The following is a 21,464-nucleotide window of genomic DNA, read 5'->3' as shown; positions in this document are numbered from 1 at the left end:
TCGCAACTGTCGGAAATTAAACACGAGTTCTATGGTAACGTGCCTATCCACTTCGCAATAGCTGCCAAAGAGGTACTTCGCTCTGGTTCATGCGTCTCAAAAACAATAAAATCATGCACCGCGTCAGGCGCTTCCAGATACTCAACCCTGACATCTTGTGCCATTCTGTGATGCAGAGTCCGGATCGAATCGCGGAGCAGTTCCGCGCCTCCGCACGAAATGAATGTCGGTGGGAAGCCAGCAAACGAGGGTGGAGAAAATAGACGTTTGCTTGCGGGAGAGATGTATGGGTTTAGCTCGGCCGCGCCAATACCGAACGGTCCCGTGAAGGCGGCAACTGGGTAGGAAAGAGAGCCTGATATTTTCGCGGGGAGGTAGTCCGAATCGGCGCAGGAGCGGAAGGAGGAATCGGGTGTAAGATGAGAACGACCCATGTCACACCAAGGCGACAGCAGGAGAAGCCCTCCAGGAGGAGGGAGCTTGGGGTTGGTGTATTCAACCAAATAACGCGTCAATGCCAATGCTAGATTGCCTCCAGCTGAATCTCCCTCGACAATTATTTCTGACGAGGGGAATTTATTGCAGAGATACGCATAGCCGGCAAGCGCGTCAACAAGGGCGGTAGGGAACGGGTGTTCAACTGCAAATGGATGCGTCGAAGACAGTCGATATTCGATAGAGAACGTGCGATGGACAGAGTCCACTGTGTTCAAAAAGCCTCGGACAATCCCAGCAGTCAAGTCGGAAGGATGCGCCGATAGCCGAGTATACGCGCCTCCATGGAGCGCGTAGATAATTTTCTCGCCGGGCATTAGAGCGGCTTCCAAATTTATGGTCGAATCGGGTTTGTGGAGCCAGTAACCCGGTAATCTGGTCGGGGAGACTTGTGCAACAGAAATCCAAGTGCTGAGCTGGCCTTGTATCGCGTCTTCTTGAACTGGAGGCACCCAAACGCCATGATAACCGACACCCGTCACTAACGCGAGGTGGTTGGGGAGTTTGGCAATTGGCCCGACCCTGGATAGAGATACTCAATTGTGAGCTGCATGCACTGAGAGGTGGACGTACGCATTAGAGAGCCCCGTAAATCTCCGAAGAATGCGAACTTGCATGGCCTTGCGGAAGCCCCACGACCGGCGCGGGCGCAGTGATGGGACAACAGATGCAAGCAGCCAATAGGGAAGACGAATGAAGGTCGTGGTGAAGAGCTCGTAGGTCAGGTACAGCGCTTTCAACGGCTGGTGGCGGTATGGCGCGTAGCCCGACATGGCTGCTCGCAACAATGAGTATTATATAATCACACTTGTAGCTGGAACGCTATTTCTTGTAGCCCATCGGCACGCACTGTCCTCCTTGTGGTAGAAAATCCATCCAATTGAGACCAAGCTATTGTTTGCGAATTATCAACCAAGTACAAACCTCCAACCAAGGGTACTTAGTATCAACTTAAATAATCAAGCACACGAACAATTGGCAAGCCGAACTTGCTGCCGAAGGGATCAGCATCATGGCCACGTGATGCCATGGATAGGGGCTTCGTCTCTTCAGCGCCAGATTTGGATGACATCATTCTCTATCACGCATTAAAAACAGTTTATACGGTAGGTATACAAACAGAAAACACTTGAGCAGACATACAAAGCAGCAGTTTACAAATATCACGAATAAGCTTTAGCGAAACAAATGCAGCAATGGCGCGATTATTTTCTGGGTGGCGGTTTGGTGGCACCTGAATTGGAACGACGGAGAGGCGGAGCGACGGACGGTGGCGCCGTATTGGCCATCATTCCGGGAACGTAAAGTGGGCCCCGATTAAAAGTGCTGCGTTCTTTACGGCGTAAGTGAGTGGGAGGAGGGAACGGCTGGGGTAGCCCCATTTCAGGTCCATCTGAATAGAAAATCTTGGGCTGCCAGGCGAGTCTTTCGTCCATTATGCAGGAATTCTTGAACTTTTCCACCAACGCCTCTTTACCCCTGGAAATCGATGAGCACATGTGAACGACAATCACTATCCAAAAAAACGCACTGGTAGTTGGCATAGCTCATCTGCAAGATTTTCTCGCTCGAAAACATATTCCTGAAACACGTGAGTGAATCAAATATTTAGGATGATGAGGTTGGCATACCATTTCTCTCCGAGTTTTGCTTTAGCAAAGCGCAGTAAGTCTTCCACGGTGATGAAGTTGACGAATGCATATCCGACGTTGCAGCCGTTCTGGAAGTCCATCCTCAAGTAGAGGAAGTCAACTCTACGACTACAAACACCCCCAATAAACGCCAAAAGGTCCTTGTCGTTCATCTTGTTCGGTATGTTCTACGTGTTTTGTCAGCAAGTAAAGATATCATGCAACAGCGCTGACCTTGATCATCACTGTCGTACGAGTGTCCTGCCCGTCTTCGATGCGCGAGATATTCAACTGGTTTCTGTCGTTATTCACAGCATTGGTTGCTGTTCCTGGCGAAGCAACACTACTGACGGCCGACTGAGGCGAAGGAGCAATTTGAGGCGTCAAAGGATGTCCAGAAATGGGGGATGTGACGACTGCAGGACTCTCAGGAGAGATTGGAGGCGGAAATGCGACATAACCGAGAGGAGGGTGGCCATGGGTTGGCGGCCCAACCCATTGCTCGGCCGGATATACCATTCCGCCATACATGTGGAACGGAGGAGACATCATCATAGCTTGGTCGAAGGACCAGCCATTCATGTGCATCGCATGCGCTGAGTCGAACTCTGATCCATAAGTTGTTGGGGATGGCACATACTGGTGGTGAGGTGCGGGGTAATGGTAAGGATAAGCCGACATTGGAGGCGTAGGGCAGCCATTGTAATAGTGCTGGACGGGGGACATCTCCATGGCGGGAGTCTGTGGTTCTTGATTATGACTGGCTCTCGATTGGCTCGTGCTGCGTGACCTCTGAGCTGCCGGTGGCATCGAGCTAGAATTAAGTGGTCGTTCACCACGATTAAAGAATAAGTGATCTGGAGCATGCTGAATATGAGCGTCTTGCGGCTGGGCAGGAAGAGCAGGCGCAAAGTTGGTAATGGGCGACGTCGATGTCGACGTATAAAAGAGTGGAGGAGAATCAGTGGACCGAACGGCGTTTATGCCTTCGTTGTCAACACTGATGCTTTTCGGTCGTGGTTTTCCCGTGGTATCGATCACTAAAAATCGCTTGCGAACTTGCGACTTGTCTCCAGCAGGACCGATGGCGTTGCTAGGCTGAGCAACAGTGGTTGGAGTCGATACGTTTGGCATTATTACCGTTAGATGCAAGCCAAAGTAAGTTTGGCCGTCCAACGACTGTATAGCATTCTCATTCGCTCTGACATCGAAAAATTCGACGCGAAACAGCTGTCGATCGGGTGTCTTGAATGTCTCAGACGATACAACAGGAAAGTGTGAAGAGTTACCTTGTCGGTCTCTTCGACACGGGTCAACGACCTTAAGTCACCCTGCGCCTTGAGCAAGCCGATTAGTGTTTCCGGATTCATGTCGATGTTCTGTCGATGTTGGTGAATGAGTGGTCAGCAAGATATGGTCCATCACACCTGTTTGCCTCCTTCAGCCTCAACAGCCAAGCCAAAGTACGGCGGAGGCTCCATAACAAAGGAAGCGCCGCCGACCAGCTAGCAAATGTTCAATGATAGTGATGAGAGGGAAAGGCATCGCTACCTTGAGGACTTTTTCTGCGGTGATGAACCTGCATTCAAACCAATCTTTCTCCTCGTCAATGCAATGAGCAAGGCCGCCCGTCGTCGGGGTGGACAAAATGACGTTGGCTGAGCTTGCTTGACGAACATCGAAGAAAACGAAAATCACGATTCCTTCGTTAGAATGAAGATGCATCGATATGCCCTTGATTTTGTCCTGAGGAGAGCCGTCGTTGGAGTCCAAGGCTTGGAGTACTGCAAGCTTCAGCGCCTGCGAATCGATCGTTTTGCGCACATTCGAAATCTGACATCATTGCAAGTCTGAATCAGACCAAAACTAGGGCCTTACCATGAGATAACGAGTCGAAACAGTGTCAAAATCGCTCAGTACACTTTCGCCGACAGAGCTAGCGCCACTAACGACCGACTCAATACTGGCAACCGTCCGGAGACTGGACGATGGAGTGAGTGGCGGAGTAAGCAGCACATTAGATTGATCGTAATTGACGCGAAGATGAGACATGGATTTTGTTGTCGAGTTGTCCTTTGTCGGCACGTCTGGAGCTGATGATGGCTCTTGCTTGGTGGAGGGAGGAGTCGATGGACGCTTAAGGTTTGTCACAGCATCTGCTAGGTGTGGCGGAATCGGGCCAGAGTGTGGAGGGAACCTAGAAAAAAGGTCGACAATTAGACTAATGTGAAGAGGTCAGTGCTGACCAGATGTTGGGTAAAGAAGGCGAATGCTGCAAACGGGGCGGATGCGAACGCCCCGACTGCGCGGGTTTGGACATCTGGAAGAGAAAGAAAAGCAGCGAGTGGTGGGTGAAGAAAGAAAAGAGGGTGGAGGAGCACCATCCTGACAACCGTTGGGTCTTCCTGATCCTCACGCTTCTCGAGAAGCCAGTTATGCCCAACCCGTACGTCAAACAAGCGTTAATTAACAAACTGAGGGAGCCGCCGTTGGATGCAAAAAAAGCTGACCATTCAGCACAAATTGGGCTGTTCCACCCCAAGTGAAATGTCCTATTCGAGCGAAAAAGTCGACGAAAACAGTTCAGAGATGGCTGTATCACAGAGGCGAGAAGGGTGGATGCAGCTCTAGTTCGGAAGCGCAAAGAATACGTCAAGATTGGATTGGGCAAAGCAACATGAAACGGAGAAGGCGAGCGCAAAGGGCAGCGGAGATGACCAAATAGCAGTCAATGAGCTGATGCATGAGGCGAACATCGTCAACAAAGGAGTGGTGGACGTTCTCTCCAAAAAACTTTCGATCGTCACGCCGTGACTTTCTATTTGACGCCATGCCCATTTACCAGATGGTCTGCATTGCCGCCCACTTCCCAAAATATGTTGGTTATTGGCATAACATGACCTATTAGAGCTCACGAACTACCTAGGAACATATTAAAGGGCTGGTAAAGCAAACAGTGGAGCATGTTTTGGACGAAGGCGGAGTTGTTCGTACGATTAATTCCTGGGGAACCCGGTCTTTACCTCAAAGGATGCGAAGACATGGAAATTACCACGAAATTGCAGAGTGCGTTATCTTCCACTCGCTCCAACTTTCCTGAGCACGCGCCAGTTATTGGACTATGCATTTTGACACGGCACCTCGGACACTGCGTTCTCTCAACAAATTGATGCGACAAGACCCTCGTGTCATCCGTTGGACGGTTCTCAAATTGGGCAGCCGGCCAGAAGATATTGCCAAAGAAGGAGCCCTTGCCTTGCGCGGCCACAACGTCGATAGTTTGGATATATGAACATGAGGAAGTGCTCCGCCCCGACTACAACCGTTTTCGGACCCAGTCGAGAATTTGCTCCATATCATCGACCGTCTCACCATTTCCTTCCGTCGAGCCCTCCGCCTCGTCAACTCTCTTCAGTAACAACGCGTTCATACCTGCCTCTCGTGCTCCGTTGTAGTCGCTGGAATGCCTTTAGCCAATGTTCATTGGTAAACAAAATCAAGGTTTCGGACCACTCTATCTCGTCACCAATGTGAACGCACTCCGATAATGCAATTTTTACATCTCTCCCCGCGTTAACGCGCTCAAGAGTATGATGGAATATTTCGATTGAGGGTTTTTCGAACCCGACCGCTTCACTGAGTATAACAGGAAACAAAGTGCGAGGAAACCCGAGATCCTGAATAACGGATACTATTGGTTTGATTCAATCCCACGAAACCCAACAAAATTTAAAGGTAGAGCCTACGCATGCGAGAGTCGGCATTGCTGACAACGGCAGTGTGCACTCCCAGTTGGTTCAATTCGTTTACTGTGGCTTAAGTCTCGAAATTTAGCAGGGACAACGACCTACAGACTTGTATTGAATGCTCTCTCGCCTTATAGCCCTCTTTGCTACTGAATACGGTCATCAAATTGTCCACGATACTGGGTAAGGAAGCATCGAGTGTGTGTGGATCCGCTCCAGCGCCGAGTCCTGTCTGGCAGATTACTTGTGACCACCAGTCCCGAGAGTCGCCGCCATACAGCGGTTTATCCTTTTGCAGTCGGCGCAGAGCTGAGTAATCTAAGTTAAACTGAATGCGTTCCATAGAGACCTTGCAAATTCAGACCGATTGGAAACGAGCGTTCAAGAGCAGCAAGGTCTAGCCTTCCCAGGAAAGGTTCAAACGAGCGCTGGTATGCGACAGCAATAGGGTATCTTGGTAGCACAAGAGTGTGAAGCAGATCCCAGGAGACCAGTTTTATCTTTGACGCGGACATGGAGAAGAACACGACCAGTCACTGATCGTCACACCCTGCCATGTTGAAGCATTCCACGATAGTACTCTTCGCTGGTCTGGTTGTGACCAGAGCACTCGGCATAGACCCATGCGTCGATATTGCTGGTCAAAAATGGGTTTCCCCAGCTCAAGCGCGACTCTGCCTTCAGTCTTTCCCAGTCGACAACGACCTGAAAGCCAGCGTGAATACTCTGCTGTTTATAATAGCTCCAGTCTCAGCGGCTTGTAGACTATCCAAACTCTTAACCGCACACTAGCCTTTCATACCTCCGTAAATTACCAGATTCAAGCACCTCCCCCGTTTGATACTGAGGTCCATGAAGATATTATCAAGGTAGCGTAAGAGCCTGGTCTTTTTCAAATCATTTTCTACAAACACTTCAGGACCTGGCAAGAATCAGCGAAAGCCCTTACCCTTCAGAATTCGCTCTTCACCTTGATTTGTTCTACTCGTTCCGGCGACTGATGGATGGGCACTGTACGGTGTTAAATCTTTGCTATGATTGTAAGTGGTATCCATGACTCTCCCTGACCCTTGTATTCATTTTCGCCTAGCGGTCTTCATAAGCTATTTGCCAACACCTCTCGCGCTTCTGACCACGGAAGACGGCTTTCAACATGTACATATCGCTCCCGAAGCTTTCGCTATTGCCTCTGCCGAATTCCCAGACCAGATTGAGCTTTGGCAAAATGCACTTCCAGGAGACTTGAAAGGCCAACTAGCGACGGTATCGTCTTGGTTTCGAGTTCTCCCTCACGTGTCTCACTATAAACAGTTATCGGGAGCCAAAGTTCTGCAGATAAATGGGCAGGATCCGTGGTTAACCGTCGACGCCAACGCTATGACAACAGGAGGATACCAGAGCTTTGGTACTCGCCAGAACTCGTACGTCGTAATTCTCCCAATCCTATGTCCGACCAATACTCTTGTCTAGTTTTTTCTCGAGCTATTCACGTGGAGCTTCTGGATGGTCCTATATTATGGGGAATTTTGCGCAACAAGTTCATCCACTGACAGATTCAGTCGATTTGACCATTCAACGCGTCAATAGCAGCCAAGTCGAACACATTACAGTAAGTACGCAGGAGATGGTAAACTTGGTGCTGAGTTTGACTCCGCAAGTTGCCTTATCGTTCCCGCTTTGGCTCGAGCGCCAAGAATTTCACTGACTCAGCATCCTTCAGAGCGAATAATTGTATGAGCCAGAAGGGAACCAATGGGATCAATCTTTACGACTCAGTCTCTGTTTCTGAGAATATCGACACCATTCCTACCATTGCACACTTCGAGCAACAACCACAACTTGATCGCGAAGACAGAAAGCGGCCGATCAATGTCCTCGTGGACGCTGCTCCGCTGTGGGACATTGACCTTCCGGAAGAATTGCATCCCACTCCTCCCGCACTAAATCAAAGCTATAGTGTTGCTCAGTTTTACATGCTGAATAACACTGGCGTTTTAGCTCTCGGATCTTTTTCAGCGGCCAATTTCACGGCATTCATGGGAAGTTTATTGGACGGCCTTGCTGAACTAAAGGCTTTGGGTGCAACCCGGCTTATCATAGATGTTGTAAGTGCGGTTTGACTATTGGAACAGCGCTGAATTTGTTTTCCTCTAGACTAACAACGGAGGAGGTGAATGATTGCGCTCTCCGTCCTTGAATGCTGAAGAAATTGACAGGATATATCTGCATCGCGCATGTGAGTTTGATAACAGTTGTTTTTCTGATTTGTTGACCATTTTAGTGGCTCCATCGCATCGTGCGCCGCTTCCTGTTATGTCTCTATGCACTTCATAATCAGCCAGATTGTTGGTCCTAGAGCAACGTGAGTCCAATATACCTCATCAATGATATCATCTTATCGGATCAGTACGGAACCCAATGCCGGATTACTCACCACGATCCGTGCTGGGACCCTTGCTCAACATGTCGTTGAAAATATCAACGCTGGCGGCGACCCTGACGCTCTGTTGCTTTATAACCCCACCAACTGGCACAACTCTTCCAACCTTCCTTTTAGCACAGACTACAATTGGCTGAAACCAACAGTAAACCCTACCATCAACGGTCATGCCGATGCTTTCAGTCCTCAGTGCGTCCCTTGAAAGCACCCAGCTCATCAAACATTGAAATGTCTTTTCAGACTTGGCGCAGAATGTCAGCCTTTCGAGATGACACCGCCTGACCATGCTTTATTTGAACCTGAAGATGTTGTCATCATCTCGAATGGACGTTGCGCAAGCTCTTGCTCACTCTTTAGCATCACAATGTCGAAGCACGAAGGGGTCAAAACAGCAGTCGTGGGCGGCAAGAAAGAAACTAGACAGCAATATTGCGGCGTCGTTGGTGGTCAAAGTACACATTTCGTTGAGATGGACACTGAAATCAAGGTGCGTGAAAAGAGCGGCCGCAAAGCCGCAGTCCTCAATAAAGTGCAGTCAACTGGGCTCAAGAAAGTTGAACTTGCTCCCCCTGATTTGTAGGTCATCAAGTCCTGTTTTTTCGCTCTTTGCTCACCACAAGACAGCCAGACGAACAGGTACCGTTTTATTAACACCTCAGAAAACCGCATTTTGACGCATGGTCAGTGTTCTGGGTATAACGTGGCGTCTCGCCTTCGGGATCGACGATCCTGAAAAGCCAGAAGAATGGCAAGATCACCCGGCGACATTCAATATCCCAGTCACAATGGACACGTGCGTCATCGCCCTCTAGTTGTACTCTTGAGCTCAACGGCTCTTTTAGGGTGAACAAACCCTCAGAACTGTGGAAATATACGGCCAATGTTATATTTGGCGATGAGATCGCCTTGCCGGGAGATTCCCAGGCATATTTTTCATTGCACTAACTACGGTGACCTAATCATCCTCCTCGATGTCTCCATATTCAAATATACCTGCGCGGTCTCGTTTGGCCTCGTTGACAGCACTTTGCAGTTTCTTCGCCATCTGAGGGTATGCAGAGAGGTACTTGCAGTTTTTACGGTCGATCGTGGCCAGCCCGTCGCGCAAGAGGTCCGCATTGATGCACGCCAGCGGATCATCGGCAGCGGCTGGGTCTGTTGGGTCCATCAAGCGTAGATGAAGAAGTGTCCCTTCCTTGTGGTCAATGTTTGCGATCAATTTGCGACCTTCACACAATGAGCGGAAGCGATCAAGTGCGTCTGCGTAATATTCGCTCTCGGGACCAACAAGTTTCACGAAACTAGTATGCCTTTCTTTAGCCTCTGAGCTTATCAGATAGTCAACGTGCGGACCTTAGTCGGGCTTCGTGAGCTTGTGGGCTCAAAGACCGGAACTTCGCATCCAGAGGCCGGATGTTATTGAACGAGACAGTATCCTGATTTCCGTAGTCGATGAAAGTGACCTCAGCCTCCTTTTTTACAGGAGATGCACGTCGGATTTTGGCTCGATACCAAGACCCATCAGAGAACTTGGCCGAAACGAGTTCACCAGCCTTTGGAACAAAGTTGGGAGGGGACGCGGCGGAAGAGCGGTGATGAAGTGAGAAATCCCGCATAAGTTTCTCCAGGGCAGCAATCCCTACAAAGATTATTAGTAAGAAAATACTTGACAACATGAATCCTCAATTGACCCTCCGTATTGAGTATTTGAACTGAGAAAGCCAGTCCAGCTGTCGTGCGAACGTCGCTGATGATGACGTCGATATATTCGCGCTTGAGAGGTCCAGTTTCTATGGTCGTCTCTTCAACTTTCTCTTCCTCTCCATCGAAGTCCGTCCATATCTACAATCAAATGCGTTTGAGCAGGCCGCAAATGACGCCGCGTGACTTACGTTCAGTTTGGCCTCTTTCGCGGCGGCCTGTGCAACAACTTGAGCACGATAAACAGGAAGATCAAAGACGACTCACTTCGGCATCATATAGCTGCTTTGCCCAAGACAGACCGTCAGCCGAGAATCCATGTACAGTACCCAGGCCCTCTTTCACAAGAGCGATGGCTGCGTTCTCCGTCTTATTCAAGTAGAGTGCGCCGATGAATCCTCCAGATTTATCCAGTGAGTCGACTTCGAATTCAACATCACGCTGCATGTATCTCCTTGACGCAAATTCCAAGGCTTCAGCGCCATACGGTTCGCTTTTCTCGGAGGCGTTTCTGGCAGTGCGAGGCGCGCGGATGCCTACCTAGCTCAGCTTTGACTGGTTAGGAGACGTAAGTCATACCTCCAAGGACTAATGTCAATGTTTGATTGTCCTTGGGAAGGAAAAGCCTACAAATGATGAGCACAGAGGACCGCCCAATAATGATATGTACTTGAACCGCGAGCCAGCAGCGACATAATCAACGACAGCCGGTACTCTTCCTTGACGCTTAAAGCCATTCAAGAACTGAGTAGCACGATTCACAGACTGGAGATATGAGCATCACAAGTTATAGGTATTCCGAGGACTTCTCACCTCCGAAATGTTCAAAGGTTGTTTAGGCGCAGGTAAATCTTTTCCAGAATGTATTCCCCGAGTGTCAGCAGCAGCACTACCAATGTGAGATTCAAAATATGTCTTGATGTCATGGAGTTCTCTTACGCTTGCTCAGCAGCCATTAATTTGTCGTAGTCCGATGAGCGATCTTCGTCGTCTCGTTTATGGCGTACAAGTGCAGCGAGGCCCTTTTCAACGAGCTGCTCGGCAATGTTCCTTTGGCAATTGTCAGGCAGTTGTAGCTAGGTGATATCAACATACGCATTCTGTCCTCCATAGCGTATAGTAGCACATTCGCGTTCTTCGTAGTCACCTTCCCGTGGCCGGATGAAGTCGATAGTAACTTTGACATGCTTGCCGATCAAGCGTTTCCTCAAGAATTCCCGGGCATCCTGTGCGTATTGGGCTTGTTTTGGGTCGGAAAGCCTGTAAACATTAGAACATACTGTTCATATAACAGAATCTCAACATACTTGGGACCGCGAGTTGAGCTCAGCTGAAGCCGTCGTTCCTTTCCAGTCTCTTTCTCGACCACAGAGATTTGGTCACCGCTCCAGACACGAATGACAGTTGCATCGAACACCCTGGCCTGTCCATTTGGAGTAGTAGTACCGTTGGATTTAGAGGCAGCAATGGCAGGCGCATTGGCATAGAGACATAGCCGTTTCTCTTTAGCGACCTTTTCCGCTGCGCGTAGCTTTTCCATACCACCACTGCTTGCGAGCATTCCGGCATGCCAATCAACTACGCGACCGAGACCAGCAGCCACAAGATGTTCAGCAACGTTTCCGGCTGGATGTAGGACTATTGAAAAACCCCAGTCAGTTCCACTTGTAATCGGAGACAAGAGCAAAATTTACCATTTCCGATGAAGATGCTGGCGGTAGCGACACTGGGACCAGTCGCCCCACTTTGGAAAGGTGTCGCAGATGAGTTCGGGAGAGATAGAATAACCACGCGCACTTGGCGCTGCAAAAGACGGGCTTCGGTAAAGAACCTTGCCTACAAGCAATTTGAGTGGGATGCAAATGATTTCGATGAACAGACCTCCTCGCCCCATGGCTCTGATGCTTCGCCCTGCTTTGACGCGGCGCGAGCACTACGAACGCCCGCCAGAGCAATGTTTACGATTTGGTGCTCACCATCTGGCATAAGAAGTCGAACTCGCAATGTCGAGCCGTCACGCACTTGCTCGACAATAGCTAACATGCAACGTGAATGGGTGAGAAATACACAATAAAATGAGGCGTACCATCGAGAGACTTCCCTTTCCACTCTGACACGAATGCTTGCGAGTCGACTGGCATCGTATGGTGAACGACACGCGCCTGCGGGCCATGGGGGTTCCAGATGCCCTTCCCGCCGGCCTTGGCTTCGTTCTCCAAGTCGCGCTTCCTCTGATCCTCTTCCGTTGGCTCGCGTTTGAGCTCTTTTACTTTTGCCCAACCATTCTTGAGAATTTCTGTTGTCAGATCAAAGCCTCCGATTTCTGCGACACCAAAATCGCGAGCAACGTCCTCGCCAGGCAGCGAGTGCGTGGAAGTAAAGGAAATCTCCTTGCCCACAGCGAATGCTTGGGGAAATGAGTCCCAGGAAACGGTGAAATGAGTATAACTCACCACGTAAGAATTCACGCGACTCAAATGCCCATGGCTCATCTTCTCGTGTCGATGTTCCTAGGCGTGGAGCGACGATATCAAGATGTAAAATACTACGAAATAGGTGAGAAGAAGTCGTATGTGTGTTGATACGACGTACCGCTCTTTGGGTGTCTGGCCAGGTCCTGCACGACCACGAAGAACTGGGGTAACATTGAATAAGCTGATATCGTGGCATTAGTGTCAACAAACCGAGTGTGTCTCCAGAGAGGACGCTTTTTACAATTGCTTTGAGGGCCATGGAAGTACAAACGACGGAGGCAGGACAAGGTAGTAGGAAACAACCAAAAAGTTCTACTACGTGGAGGCGACTGGCCACCAAATTTGTATCACGAGAACTGTGATCTCGCCTTCTTGTCAGGTGCCCTTTGGCTGAGTCTCAGAGAGGGTAGACCGGTCGTCTCAATTTCAACAACTCTCAGTTGAAAGTCTACCCAACGTAGCGAATCTTGATTGCACCAGCGCGATTGCGCGCTTCGAGAGCTTGACAAGTTATAAGGATATGCACGTTTTTGTGACTTAAAAACGACCTACCCTTCATTTCCTCCGCTTCTTCTCGCTGTTCGTAGTCTAATACAAGTCGCTTGAGATGTTGCTGCTCAACACGATCCTGTTGCTGAGCTGAACGAGTGTGGACTGCCAACGCCGATCCAGATGGAACTGCAAGTTGCCGCGTCTATCCAGTGTCAGTCAACTGAAGATAGAAATGAACATAGACTCACCTGCTGTTTGTTTCCCCTCTTGGTGATTACAGTGAAGTTCATCATGTTTGGGTCTTCCACAGGATTTCCATCGTCTTCTGCTTGCCTCTTGCGAGTGCCCTGCGGCAAGATCGCAGCATCCCACAGCGCTAGAGCAGTCTTCTTGTCCACTTTCCTCGATTCTGCAGAATTGTCGGTGACCATTTTCGCAAGCTCTCTGGCAAACTCTGCTTCAGCCTCTTCTGATGGACCAAGATTGTCTTGTAGACTGTTGCTGGCGGACAGAACAACAGGTTCATCGGGCGACGGAGCACGTGCATCAACCTAACAAGGAGTTTTAACATCCAACAAGGGCCTTGATTTGCGCTCATAACGCACAGGTGAGTCTGGAGAATCATCTTCCTCCTCGTCCCGTTCAATTTCTGGGTGCCTCTCGTCGTCGTCGTCACCACTGTCCTCGCCACTGCCACCGTCTTCACCTGGAGTTGTGTTGAATAGATCGTGCGGTTAGATTTTCTATTCCTTACCTTCCGGGTTCTGGAAGGCCAGGCTGAACATCTCATCCACTGCGATTGCTGATTCTTCTAGCGTCTTAAACATTTCGAATTTAGGTCGCACTGCCTGGGTCGCGAGTCAAGCTTGGATCAAGAGAGTGAAACCCACCATACCTCCATTGAGTCTGAAAGCATAAAATCGACATCCATGGGAAGGACGTCTTTACAATGCACATAATACTGTTAAGACTGAGTTAGTTGATTGTATCAGTGTGGCTGATGAGTGAATTGACCTGGAAAAAGACCAAAAAATTGTCCAATTTCTTGCGTTGTGTTCCCCGGTCGAAGCACATGCCACACGCATCTAGTAGCACACAGACAAGACGGACACGGAAAAAATCGTCAGGCATGTCAATTACGCATGTCGAGTTGGGAAGGGGTCTTCCTTCCGCTAAATTCAAGTATTAATGCTCGGTCACAAGGGAAAGAGACGACGGACGGTGCCCGAATGTCACTAAAGACCATAAAGTATCGAAAATGATGCTAGAGCTGAGGAGTCGATAGATGTACAGTTCTCCAAGGTATTTTATGGTTGCGACCCGTCGCTGGTTCGTGCTATAAACATTTTGTTCCAGGCCACGCCGAACGTCTTCCAGCACTTGGTCGACAACGGCAACGGCGAATTCAGGGTGGTATCGTTGTAAATCGTACGTCAGCATCGCTAAGAGGCTGATATTGCTGTACTTGATTTTCCATGGCTTGGTGAAAACTTTGTGCAAGGTGCGAATGACTTGCTCTGAATCCCAATCGAGCTTGCGGATAAGCTTCAGGACTTTATCGATAGTCTTTTTCGCTAGAACGTCGTACACCAAGTGCCGAATGAAAAGCTCGATGGGCGTTCTTTGTTTTTCTTGCCGCGGCGCGCGTTCTTGGGGGATTGCACTGATATCCGTGGTCGGATTAAGATGGAGTAGACGATCAAAGAACAAACCTGGTAATATGCATTCTCTAATAGAAGCAGTTGCCGCTGGTCGAAGTGTTGCATACTTTGTTTTCTCCGCATCAATTCCAACTGATTTGGGGGTTATTTTGAGGAGGAAAGGGAACAATCGTCTCACCATTGTGGAGAATCGTTGGCTCGTATCTTCGCTTCGCAGGAGGAACCGTCCGCATCCCTCAAGTAGCAATGCTATATTCTCCACGTTTGTCCCAGAAAAGTCGTCCAAGCATACTTTGAACATGTGCAATATTAGGTGTGGCGGCACAACGCGAAACTTGGTCAGGTTTGTCAAGTAGGTAATGTTCTGGAAGGCGAGACATCAATGAAAAAGTGAAAGGTTGGATCGATATCGACAACCTTGAGTCGAACTTCAGCCAGTTCTTTGACGACATTTTTCTTCCGCTGCAGATATCGAAACTCTTCATCCAGCTAAATGATCACGGAGATTGAGAGGGAAAGAAGATTAATTGACAAGACCCACAATAGCCACAAGATCTGTTCCAACATCGGGCATATAGTGGTGCAAAGTCGCGACCAGCCGTGCATAATGCGGTATTCGATCTGTACGATTCTTGGGAACTTGCCCAAGAAACTAGACAAGCAGTGAAGGATATGGTTTGTAGATTAACATACTTGCCTTGACAAGCCTCTTTCTAGCAGCCTTGGAGTTGAGGAATGCAAAGTCGATAGCAGCTTGATCAATCAATGCGCGGTTGGTAGCGTCAGGCAGGCGGATGAGGAGAGCAGTGAGAAGCTGAGAGGGTCCTTGAGCTGCGAGGTGAGGGGATGAGGGCGGGGACAGAGCTTTAGGAGTTCCCGGTGTTGGAGTAGCAGCACTGAGCATACGCGATCAGAACGAAATTGACCGAGAACTATAGATATACTCTTCTTCTTCTCTGTCGGAGGAGTATTCAGCCTCTTGCGTGGGTCCCTCCTCGCCCCCAAGATTCTCTAGCTCTTGTTCGAGCTTTCTGACCTCTTCTTTTTCTCTTTCCTGCCTCTCCTTTTCCTTCTCCTCGTCTGTCTCGCTTTCCGAGGCATCATCGTCGATTCCCAAAACGGTCCTTGGCACAAAATCCTTCAGATCCTGTACGTCTTCAAAGAATCGCCTCTCTTCCTCGTCTTCCCATTTGCCACCAGAGCCCATCAATTCATCCGAGTCTTCCGACAGCGCGCTGGACTTGTTCGTCCCGATTAGAATCGAGTCAGATTTTTGAGAGCTGGTGGGAAGCGAAGGTAGTGCAAGATAGAGGAGTTCGGAGAGACTGGGAGACATCAACAAGATATAAGCACGAAGGAGGATGGCTCTACGTTTGACAGCTAGAGAGCAATTTCTCGTAGCCTTTGGTCATCTTTTCATAGGCTTGCTGACGATCCTCGAATATTTCGCCAGAACGGATATATGCCTCATGATTGCGCCGGTCCTGATCTTGTAGGCGCTAAAAAACCATGAAATAGAAAATTCGACAGAACCAATCCAACAATACCATGTGTTCAATGACCAGTTTCTTGGAGACACTCTCAAAATAACCCTCGCACATTCGCTTGAATCGGTCTCGGATTTCTTGTTCTATTAGTTCATCTTCTTCCCTTGTCAGAACGGGAAATGCGCCGCTCTCCTGTTCAGATGCTGTTCCTACATCGGGATTGACCTGCTGCTTCGGTGGACTAGGAGGGACGATTCCAAGGTATGGACGAGAGTAAGATTTGAGGAAGGTGGATAAAAGCGGTAACGATGATAGTGTTGGATCATTGGAGAGCTATGCAGGCGAATCAAGGTAAACAGGCCCTAAATGGCAGAGAACGTACCAGTTCCTTCACAATCTTCATTATCCACTCGCCACCGCTACGGTTGGGGCCGTCTCGTATGACGCCGACCAGAGCTAACTCAGAGGAGACCCTTAGCACTGGACGCTGACGAGAAACACGGGAGGCATCTTCCTTTTCACGCTGCTCTGGAGGTAGGGAAGCTAGGGAAGCTCTGGGCGGCGCTGCTAATGCTGCAGCAAGAGAAGTTACAAGTTGTGGGGTGAAGGCGGAAGGAAAGCGTCGGTGGAGTAATGAAATGATCTATAGGATAGCTTTGTAGCCATGTTAAGTGTAACGAACAGGGGATGAACCTCAACTGCGCTCCAAACATCTTTCTCTGTCTTACAGCGCGCCAAACCCTCAACTGCAGCTCCGACAATTTCGTCAACATATTTCTCGAGCGAAAGGGTTTCGATGTCCTTGATGATCTGGTCACGATTGTCAAGAGCCATGGACTGGCGCATTCGCTTGATGAGCGCCGTATGCCGTTTGAGAGACGAGTCGAGTTTAGATGACTCTACTTTGGGTTGTAGCAGCAGCGCGGGCGGTTAAGCTAGAATACTAGCCTGCATTGGCTGGTGTAGCGTTGAGCGACTTGAGGGAGCGACGCTTAGTCAACCGGACACGCTCCTCATCGAGTCTTGCATCCATGAGATGGTCGCCTCTTTCAGAGTGATTATGTGCGTGACATCTGTGACGCTCCGCGTCCTCGACCGCGATGAGGAATGAGCGACGATTACCTTTTCGACGATGATCTCGTGTTCGACGACGGTGCTGTCGCTGCCCTGGACACCCTCGAAAAGTCCTACTTCTCTGAGACAGCACCTCCGCCACCCAAACGCCAAAAGACGAACAATGGTTTGGAAGAAGACCTGCCCGACATCTCAGTCGACATCAATGGTTCATACGCTTTTCTCAACTCTGCGCAATCTACATCTGCCAATGTTCCTACTCGACCAGCTCAGCTCAATAACACTATCCACCGACCCCAACCTCCCACAAACCATATCCGCGCGCAACCTACCCGTAGAATCGCATCAAATCATACTCAAAGACATTTCCCTCCTCCAAATCCCAGTATTTCCCAGACTGAACTAGAAGACTTGCGTAGACAAGTCCAAGAAGTAAGTTGTTGCGCAACGTCGAAACTTGCTTTCTGAATCGATGTCCAAGCTCACACGAAAAAACGAGCACTTTCAATCACAAATAGACACTGCCAATGCGGCAAAGTGGTCGGCTCAAGGCGAAGTGACGATTCTGCGAGCTGGAATCAACAAGGTCCGTTAACTTTATTTTGGAAGGCGTGTCTGACACACAATGCAGACAAATGCAGAACATGCTCAACAAGTTGAACGGCTCAGGAAAGCTAAGGAGGAGTCCGAAGCGAAGCAGATAGCAGCTCAGAAGGAAATGGCTGCTGAAATGGACCGCTTGAAAGCCTCGCGACGGTTCCAGGTACTTGTGAAATCTGTCTGTGGCCGGAAGTTAACCAGCATGCATACCAGGATTTAGACAACATAGCACGCAAAGTGTCTATGTCGGCTCGCTCCAAAAGAGTAATGAAGGAGGTCCCTTCTACGCCTTTGCCTCAACAAGGTTGGAACGATGTAGACAATCAGACCCCTCTCCAGCCACGGACCACGCATTTCAGCCGCGGACCACTGTCCCCCCAGAATCAACTGTCGCAAAAGAAACTTTTGGGATTCCGCAATGCATTCATTGATACACCAATACGATCATCTCAACCTCACAAGATGGAGACACCACAGCTGGCAACCAAATTGGAACCTATACCTTTCCCTCAGTTTCCTGAACCAGCAGCAATCGACGACGACACTATTATGGAAGGTTTCGACGATGGGGACCCCAACATTCCTGTTGTTGTTGAAGAGCCAGGTCTTCCCACTCCCATTGGAGAACCTTTCAACTGGAAAGCCGAGGTATGTTTCATGCCCTAAACTTTCGAACTCCTATCTGAAGGCAACAGCTCGCACGCATCCTGTTAACTTTTTCCGCGCCATGGGATCCAACTCCAGTTATCAAACTCCTGTCAGGACTCACAATGCCACCGGAACTCATCGATTCATATTCCGATACCACTACACGATTATTCGATGTTATAGCAAGCACAACCTCCAAAGATTATGAGTTGTGTGTCTCTAGCGCCTGTTCATGTCTTACTGCATTGGCAACCAGCATCATAGAGACCCAACAGGTCTGTTCCTTTCGTCATTCGCTGGGCCTCGACTAATCATTGGGAAGTTTCAGGCTTTGGCTGTTTTGCTCTGCCTGATGAGTACACTGGCTCGATCTCTTCCTACATTCTCAATGGTCTTGCTCAATCAATCTTTGGCAAACGATGACGAGCAGGACATGGTTGAGACACTGCATCAATTTCTTCGCCAGCTAGTCTCCTCTACAGGTGAAAAGGAGCCAACTCTGGTCCATGAACTTTTCAGTTTACTGGAAGAGTGGTGCTGGAATCTGAAAGACGACGGATATTCACGGTTGATCTTTTGCGTGTTTGTTTTTGGTGCCTCATGAAATGCCAGGTTCTCGGCGTTTTGTGAACCCCAACTACTCGCAATCCTTCTCGACGCTTCGCAGCCGTCTTGGCTACTGTGTCGTGTTACGTCCTTTTTACTGCAAGCTGCGAGCCGTGGGTTTCCATTGATAACTTCGCTCTGCCCACTAAACCCAGTTCAGACGTGAAATTGGCACAGAAGCTTACTTCTCCCCAGAGCACGGGCAAAGAAACACAAACACTTCCCCATCTTGACCGACTAGCTGTTCTTCTTATAGATCAAACGCGGAATGACGACGAGGTATGCTTACTGGAACATCCAAGCACCATCTCACTAACGGAATAGGGCATGCAAATGAAACGGAATATCATTACCTTCTTCGGTGTTCTTGCTGTGGCCCAGACAGAAATTCACAACACTCTGGTGGGCTATTCGACCAGCTTGTTTCCTGCACTCGCGGCATTCTCCTCAAGGTTAACAACGCCTTTTTGGGAGGATCCGGATGGCTTTCTGATCCCAGAGGAAGTTGTCGACAAGTGAGCGCCCTTCGTAAAGATACGACAAATCTGATTATGGTTCTTGTTAGATCGATCTACACACTCAGTCAGACACTCCTTCTGTTTCATTATCTGGTCTTCGGCTTAGAGGGTGATGTGAATTTACGACACAAATTCCAACACGCAACGCCTTCACGAGCTTTCATTGGCATTACTCACGTCTTCCTGGTGACCTTTGGTCGACTCGGTTGTGCAGATGCCCCAGACTGGATGACGGACTCACAAAAACGCGAATTAGAATCGTTGGGTGGTATGATATCTCTAGAGTCAAGTTGTTTTTCACTCACACCAACCAGATATGGCACAAGATCTCGTTGATCTTGTTGTTGATGGGCCAGAACTGGACAGTCTATGGGCCGCATTTCAAGCTGACTCTGATGATTCAATTACTGTGGATGACGCTGTAGCTCTAGAAGCGAGGCTCGTTGGCGCAGGCTGATAACTACGCCCCACGATGCTGTTTCACGCTATTCTCTGTCTAACGCTGCTCAACAACTGCCGGACTGAAGATAAAAAAAAACATACCTGCTTACAGAAATTCTTCACCCATCGTAACTGACGTCTCGCTGTCTTGGAGGTTTGCACTTCCCCAGGCGACAAACGTCTTACGGCTCCTTCACACATCTCGGCACGGAATCTGCTGCTCATCCGATCACGAATACGCTTGGAAGTTATTCGTTGGTACATTGCTTGTGGGTCGAAATGGAAAGCACTCACACGAATGGCGGACGAAGGCTGTTCATCTCCGCTGCTGGACATGTTCAGCTTTATGTGTTCCAGTTCGTTCTCCTCCAGCCACATCTGCCAGCTACATTCACTCCAATCCGCTTCGCGTGACGACATAAACGACAATCGTTCGGTGCACCAAGTCTTGGATGTCTGTGGAAGCACGATTGGTGCGAGATGAGGTGCCAGAGGAGATACGGGATTGGCCGAGACAAGCAGTGGTTTCTTGATTGACTGTGGGACAAGAGAGTAGAGAGAGTTGAAACTATCTGCAGGCAGAGAGTGTTGGCTGGGATGTCCAGGGAAGAGCGCTACGAGTTTGGGGGTTGCGAAAAACCGGGCAAGATTCAGATAGAGAGCTGGAGAGTGCTGACCGGTGGTCGTGTGAATGAGATGGAGAGAGAGTTGATCTACTTGACGAAGAGAGTTGAGTCGGGCGAGGAGACGTCGATGATGTTCAGATTCCGGTTCGCATTTTGTCGTTACCACAAGAGAGATAGCACCTATTGCACCAGTTGACTCAGCTGTTCGGTTTTTTGTGCTAGTCGTACCGCTCCAGTTACGACTCCAATTAATGAATGGGTTCAAGTCATCTTCCGATATCCACATGCAGGCTGCCATATTCAGTGTGGTCGGCGAGTTGAGGAGAAACGGTTCAATGACATCGCCGTTGCCAAGATGTCTTGCCAGCCGTGCCGAACGCTGTGAACGGGACAAAGCTTCGATTGGTGACATGGCTGACCGGGAATTTTGAAATCAGAAGCTCAGCAGACGCGTACTCACGTGTCGACAATTGAGAAGCTTGCTCGCGATTGAGGACATAGAACGCATAGAGAGTGGTAGTGGAGAATAAAAGCGATGCGAAACAGTAGACCAAGACCATCCACTTGATTGCCAACAATCTCCAAGACGATTTGCCATGGTCTTCGAGTTGACAAAGGAACCGTAAGAGAATAGTGAAACGGTTCGGGCTAGGAACAATCGGCGCGCCGGGAGAGGATCGCGGAAGAATGACCGTTGCAGAGGAAGTTGTTGCCCTGAGTCGGGTCTGTGAGTTGGTTGTCGAAAGATGGCTTTGGACATCGTTGCTCATTGCTGTGTTGGCCAGAATTAGATAAAGCGATGAAACCCCATCAAGAACATCTCA

General features: G+C 49.2%; 8 protein-coding genes across 8 annotated transcripts; 3 read left to right on the top strand and 5 right to left on the bottom strand.

Annotated features, from left to right (window-relative positions):
• Positions 1–29: 29 nt before the first annotated feature.
• Positions 30–1,280, bottom strand: MIND_00073600 (Abhydrolase-3 domain-containing protein; the record flags this gene model as incomplete). Its single annotated transcript, XM_037357695.1, has 2 exons — positions 1,069–1,280; positions 30–1,017 (listed from the first exon to the last, which is right to left on the bottom strand). Exons 1-2 carry the CDS (start codon positions 1,266–1,268, stop codon positions 30–32), a joined length of 1,188 nt encoding a protein of 395 aa, XP_037225605.1. The 5' UTR covers positions 1,269–1,280.
• A 420-nt stretch (positions 1,281–1,700) lies between these two features.
• Positions 1,701–4,446, bottom strand: MIND_00073500 (RRM domain-containing protein; the record flags this gene model as incomplete). The annotated part of the gene is made up of 9 exons (XM_037357694.1): positions 1,701–1,974; positions 2,027–2,077; positions 2,127–2,314; positions 2,361–3,371; positions 3,416–3,505; positions 3,554–3,631; positions 3,678–3,959; positions 4,005–4,323; positions 4,373–4,446. The coding sequence occupies 9 exons, from the start codon at positions 4,444–4,446 to the stop codon at positions 1,701–1,703; spliced, it is 2,367 nt and encodes a 788-aa protein (XP_037225604.1).
• A 498-nt stretch (positions 4,447–4,944) lies between these two features.
• MIND_00073400 (uncharacterized protein) lies at positions 4,945–5,418 on the top strand (the record flags this gene model as incomplete). Its single annotated transcript, XM_037357693.1, has 3 exons — positions 4,945–5,004; positions 5,053–5,192; positions 5,238–5,418. The coding sequence occupies exons 1-3, from the start codon at positions 4,957–4,959 to the stop codon at positions 5,416–5,418; spliced, it is 369 nt and encodes a 122-aa protein (XP_037225603.1). The 5' UTR covers positions 4,945–4,956.
• Positions 5,419–5,442: 24 nt separating this feature from the next.
• MIND_00073300 (Haloacid dehalogenase-like hydrolase domain-containing 3) lies at positions 5,443–6,396 on the bottom strand (the record flags this gene model as incomplete). Its single annotated transcript, XM_037357692.1, has 5 exons — positions 6,237–6,396; positions 5,978–6,181; positions 5,873–5,935; positions 5,637–5,817; positions 5,443–5,584 (listed from the first exon to the last, which is right to left on the bottom strand). The coding sequence occupies exons 1-5, from the start codon at positions 6,385–6,387 to the stop codon at positions 5,443–5,445; spliced, it is 741 nt and encodes a 246-aa protein (XP_037225602.1). The 5' UTR covers positions 6,388–6,396.
• A 31-nt stretch (positions 6,397–6,427) lies between these two features.
• Positions 6,428–9,257, top strand: MIND_00073200 (uncharacterized protein; the record flags this gene model as incomplete). The annotated part of the gene is made up of 17 exons (XM_037357691.1): positions 6,428–6,589; positions 6,637–6,741; positions 6,792–6,912; positions 6,963–7,135; positions 7,184–7,293; positions 7,343–7,481; positions 7,531–7,977; positions 8,027–8,042; positions 8,089–8,108; positions 8,154–8,168; positions 8,215–8,234; positions 8,280–8,501; positions 8,553–8,799; positions 8,848–8,888; positions 8,937–8,948; positions 8,998–9,105; positions 9,155–9,257. 17 exons carry the CDS (start codon positions 6,428–6,430, stop codon positions 9,255–9,257), a joined length of 2,061 nt encoding a protein of 686 aa, XP_037225601.1.
• A 10-nt stretch (positions 9,258–9,267) lies between these two features.
• MIND_00073100 (Transcriptional factor) lies at positions 9,268–12,746 on the bottom strand (the record flags this gene model as incomplete). Its single annotated transcript, XM_037357690.1, has 17 exons — positions 9,268–9,613; positions 9,666–9,951; positions 10,004–10,154; positions 10,205–10,231; positions 10,281–10,549; positions 10,593–10,639; positions 10,684–10,778; positions 10,827–10,902; positions 10,953–11,063; positions 11,109–11,273; positions 11,321–11,651; positions 11,708–11,849; positions 11,895–12,049; positions 12,100–12,420; positions 12,467–12,558; positions 12,606–12,648; positions 12,698–12,746. 17 exons carry the CDS (start codon positions 12,744–12,746, stop codon positions 9,268–9,270), a joined length of 2,706 nt encoding a protein of 901 aa, XP_037225600.1.
• A 4,488-nt stretch (positions 12,747–17,234) lies between these two features.
• Positions 17,235–20,030, top strand: MIND_00072900 (uncharacterized protein; the record flags this gene model as incomplete). The annotated part of the gene is made up of 11 exons (XM_037357689.1): positions 17,235–17,633; positions 17,683–17,787; positions 17,833–17,964; positions 18,015–18,449; positions 18,497–18,724; positions 18,772–19,016; positions 19,062–19,168; positions 19,216–19,334; positions 19,380–19,570; positions 19,621–19,841; positions 19,888–20,030. The coding sequence occupies 11 exons, from the start codon at positions 17,235–17,237 to the stop codon at positions 20,028–20,030; spliced, it is 2,325 nt and encodes a 774-aa protein (XP_037225599.1).
• A 3-nt stretch (positions 20,031–20,033) lies between these two features.
• MIND_00072800 (uncharacterized protein) lies at positions 20,034–21,410 on the bottom strand (the record flags this gene model as incomplete). Its single annotated transcript, XM_037357688.1, has 5 exons — positions 20,034–20,069; positions 20,117–20,254; positions 20,309–20,820; positions 20,869–21,054; positions 21,101–21,410. The coding sequence occupies 5 exons, from the start codon at positions 21,408–21,410 to the stop codon at positions 20,034–20,036; spliced, it is 1,182 nt and encodes a 393-aa protein (XP_037225598.1).
• Between the last annotated feature and the right edge of the window lie 54 nt (positions 21,411–21,464).

The sequence above is a fragment of the Mycena indigotica genome (genome assembly GCF_014461135.1).
Source record: "Mycena indigotica strain 171206Taipei chromosome Unknown Mind.scaff0001, whole genome shotgun sequence".
NCBI lineage: Eukaryota > Fungi > Basidiomycota > Agaricomycetes > Agaricales > Mycenaceae > Mycena > Mycena indigotica.
This window is presented reverse-complemented; position numbering and strand designations above follow the sequence as displayed.